General features: G+C 53.3%; 1 protein-coding gene across 1 annotated transcript; it reads right to left on the bottom strand.

Annotated features, from left to right (window-relative positions):
- Nucleotides 1–444: 444 nt before the first annotated feature.
- On the bottom strand, nt 445–3509 carry LOC116547501 (procollagen-lysine,2-oxoglutarate 5-dioxygenase 1-like). Its single transcript, XM_032273444.1, has 2 exons — nt 3241–3509; nt 445–1322 (listed from the first exon to the last, which is right to left on the bottom strand). Exons 1-2 carry the CDS (start codon nt 3307–3309, stop codon nt 1167–1169), a joined length of 225 nt encoding a protein of 74 aa, XP_032129335.1. The 5' UTR covers nt 3310–3509; the 3' UTR covers nt 445–1166.
- Nucleotides 3510–3944: the final 435 nt, after the last annotated feature.

The raw sequence follows: 3944 nt of genomic DNA, 5'->3' as shown, positions 1-3944 counted from the left end.
GATTACAGGCCTGAGCCACCATGCCTAGCCAGCATAGCCTTTCTTAAAGGCTCTTAAAAGAGGACTCTTGGCTGGATGCAGTGGCTCACACCTGTAATCCCAGCACTCTGGAAGGCAGAGGTGGGCAGATCACGTGGTCAGGAGTTCGAGACCAGTCTGACCAACATGGTGAAACCTCATCCCTATTAAAAATATTTTTTAAATTAGCTGGGTGTGGTGGCACGCATCTGCAATCCCAGCTACTCAGGAGGCTGAGGCAGGAGAATCGCTTGAACCTGGGAGGCGGAGGTTGCAGTGAGCCAAGATCATACCACTGCTCTCCAGCCTGGGTGGCAGAGCAAGACTCTGTCTTTAAAAAAAAAAAAAAAGAGGGCTTTTAAAACCCCTCCCTATAGACACTCATACCAACTCACACGCACACCCACTCGTCCAGAGCATCTTCCCTTCAGTGGTTTAAATGACCTTTAATAGAAACTCTCCAGTTTCTGACAGTTTGTCCCTCTGTCCAGAGGCATCCAGGACAGGATGACCCAGTGCAGTGTGTGGATCTGTCATTCCCCTCCCCCCAGGCAAGTGGAGGATTCAGCTGTGCACAGATGCCTCTTCTGTCTCCCAAAAGGTTCTCTGGAGTCACCATCTCCAGCGGACTACGGTTTGCTCTCATGACCAGCCATGGAGTCAGAAGTCCCAGACTCAGTGCGGCCACTTGGGTGTCATCCAGGTGTCTTTATCCCAAAACTTGAAGCAGAAGTCCCTGGTGCTACAGCTGTGCCTGGGAGAAGCTCTGGCCGTGGCTTCTCACCCAGAGAGTCTTTCTGGGCAACTTAGGGAAGCCCCTGTTCTGTCAAGTCTCACCCCATGGAAGAGGTGGAGGTAGGGGGATGTGGTTTTTCAGGAAGACAGGTTGGAGAGGACGAGTCACTACAAAGCAGTAAAAGTGAATGGTGTCTCCAAGTGCTGGGTCCAGAGCACCACGGAGAGCCCCAGCCATGGAGGTGTGTCCCGCCTTTAGTCTGCAGGAATCTCTCTGATTGGTGGTTCCAAGAGCAATGGAAGTCAAGAGCCAGGAGGCTGGACTGGGTTCCCTGGGACTCCAAGATCCCAGAGGCTGCTGAGCAGTGGTTGTTGGCAAGGAAGAAAGGTCCCAGGGGGCCAGGCCTGGCCAATTAGGGATCGACAAAGGAGACTGCGATGTAGCGGGTGCCCCTGGTGGTGGGGAGCCCCTCGTGGTAATGTGTGAGTCGTCCAGGGTGCATGAGGGTCCAGCCCTTTCTCGGGGCTCGGACGGAGCAGTTGTATCGCAGGAACCGACAGCCCCCGCCCTGGGGGACAGAAAGCATCAGTGCCCTTTCCCCGCTGCCCCCTGCCTGTCTGTTCTCCAGTATGTCACGGCCAAGTGGCCCTCAGCACTGCTGGCCTGGGGATGCCACAAGCTGCCTAAGGAAGACACTAAATAAAGAGTAGAGGCCGGGCACAGTGGCCATGCCTATAATCCCAGCACTTTGGAAGGCCAAGGTGGGTGGATCACCTGAGGTCAGGAGTTCAAGACCAGCCTGGGCAACATGGTAAAACCCATCTGTACTAAAAATACAAAAACCAGCTGGGCATAGCGGTGTGCACCTGTAATCCCAGCTATTCGGGAGGCTGAGGCAGAATCACTTGAACCTGGGAGGCAGAGGCTGCAGTGAGCCCTGAGATCATGCCACTACACTCCTGCCTGGGCACCTGGGTGACAGAATAAGACTCTGTCTCAAAAACAAAGAATAAATGATCAAGAGCTCTGGCTTTGGAGTCAGGCAGCCCTGGGCAAATGTCACCTCCATTCTCTTTTCTTTTTCTGAGACCGAGTCTCACTCTGTTGCCAGGCTGGAGTGCAGTGGCATGATCTCGGCTCACTGCAACCTCCACCTCCCAGGTTCAAGTGATTCTCATGCCTCAGCCTCCTGAGTAGCTGGGATCACAGGCACGCACCACTGCACTCAGCTAATTTTTTGTATTTTTAATAGAGACAGGGTTTCACCAGGTTGGCCAGGATGGTTTCGATCTCCTGACCTTGTGATCTACCCGCCTCAGCCTCGCAAAGTGCTGGGATTACAGGCGTGAGGTACCGCACCCGGCCACCCCAACTCTTGACTAACTGTGAGCAACCTGAGCTTCAGTTTCCCCTTCTGTAAAATGGGGGTTAAACAGAACAGGGTTGTGAGAAACATGTTACAAATAAGAGCTGAGGACTGAGTTTCCCAGCCTCACCACTATAGACACTTAGCTGTGGAAGCTGCCCTGGGTACTGCTGACTTCTACCCAGTAGATGCCAGCAGCCCCTCACAGCCATAACCACCAAATCTGTCTCCAGTGTCCCTTGGAGGGCACAATTGCTCCTGGTTGAGAATCCTTGGATCAGGGATGCCTGATATGTTGTAAGCTCAAAAAATTATAGCTCCAGCCTCAGCAACATAGTAAAACCCCATCTCTGCAAACAAGAAAAAAAACTAGATGGGCAAGGTGGCGCACACCTGTGGTCCCAACTACTTGGGAGGCTGAGGTGGGAGGATTGCTTGGGCCCAGGAGGTGGAGGCTGCAGTGAACTGTGATCCTGCCACTGCACTCCAGCCTGGGTGACAGAGCGAGACCCTGTCTCAAAAAAAAAAAAAAAAGAAAAAGATTATAGCTGTTTTTATGAGTGTTCTTCATAGCGCCCAGCCCAGGGCTAAGTCAAAAAAACCTCTTTTTTGTTTTTAGGAGACAGAGTCTCACTCTGTTGCCCAGGCTGGAGTGCAGTGTCACGATATTGGCTCACTACAACCTCCACCTCTTGGGTTCAAGTAATTCTCCTGCCTCAGCCTCCCTAGTAGCTGGGACTACAGGCAGATGCCACCACGCCCAGCTAATTTTTGTATTTTTAGTAGAGATGGGGTTTCCTCATGTTGGCCAGGCTGATCTCAAACTCCTGGACTCAAGTGATCTGCCTGCCTCGGCCTCCCAAACTGCTGGGATTACAGGCATGAGCCACCATGCCCAGCCCAAAAATCTCTTAAAATGGTAGCTTAGGAGCCTGGCTCCTCCCTCCTACTGGATCGTGACCCCTTCCAGGAAGCCCTCCCACGGGCCCATACCCTTTTTTTCTGGTTCTCTGGTGCTGGCTACCCAGGGCCCTCTGCTTCAACCACCCTGAAGGCTCTCCCCAGCCAGCCCTCCTCAAACCCACTGCTGGCCCCTTGACCCCGGCTGGTTCCTGCTTACCTCGTAGTCCACCCCGACTCGGTTCAGGGCGATGTTGATGGTAAAGGTGGAGGCATCATGGTGTGGCATCAGTGAGGGCTGTTCATCAGGCTTGTAGCGGACGACAAAGGCCAGTTCAAACTGGGCCTGTACCAAGGCAGGGGGACAAGAGAGCCCATGTTAGTCAAGGAGGCCACAAAGGCCAGGAGAGGAGGGTGCACAAACGGGGTTCGTTTGGTCGCTGCAGGTCAGCTCACAGTGGGCAAGTCTGCATGAGGCTGTGTGCTTCAGTGCCTGCAACTGCTTGACACAGAAAAGTTCTCAATAAAAATGTTGGACAGAGGAGAGAGAGGGAAGGAGAGGAAAGGAGGAGGGGGAGGGGGAGGAAGGAAGGAAGGAAGGGAGGGAGAGAGAAACAAAAGGGAAGGAGTCCAGGCACGGTGGCTCATGCCTATAATTCCAGCACTTTGGGAAGCTGAGGTGGGTGGATCACGAGGTCAGGAGTTCAAGACCAGCCTGGCCAAGATGGTGAAACCCCGTCTCTACTAAAAATACAAAAAATTAGCTGGGCATGGTGGCGCGTGCCTGTAATCCCAGCTACTCAGGAGGCTGGGGCAGAAGAATTGCCTGAACCCAGGAGGCGGAGGTTGCGGTGAGCCGAGATCACGCCATTGCACTCCAGCCTGGGTAAGAAGAGCGAAACTCCATCTCAAAAAAAAAAAAAA

This window comes from Sapajus apella, unplaced genomic scaffold, assembly GCF_009761245.1.
Source record: "Sapajus apella isolate SASKATOON/1434 unplaced genomic scaffold, GSC_monkey_1.0 scaffold3380, whole genome shotgun sequence".
In the NCBI taxonomy this organism is placed as follows: Eukaryota; Metazoa; Chordata; class Mammalia; order Primates; family Cebidae; genus Sapajus; species Sapajus apella.
The sequence above is the reverse complement of the archived record's forward strand: the minus strand, read 5'-3'. Positions and strand labels throughout refer to the sequence as shown.

Bases quoted from the DNA above. Each gene is read 5' to 3' on its own strand.
- LOC116547501 (XM_032273444.1), bottom strand. From the start codon at position 3,309: ATGCCACACCATGATGCCTCCACCTTTACCATCAACATCGCCCTGAAC. The intron at 1,323-3,240 runs GTAAGCAGGAAC...TCTGTCCCCCAG, and splicing joins GAGTCGGGGTGGACTACGAG to GGCGGGGGCTGTCGGTTCCT.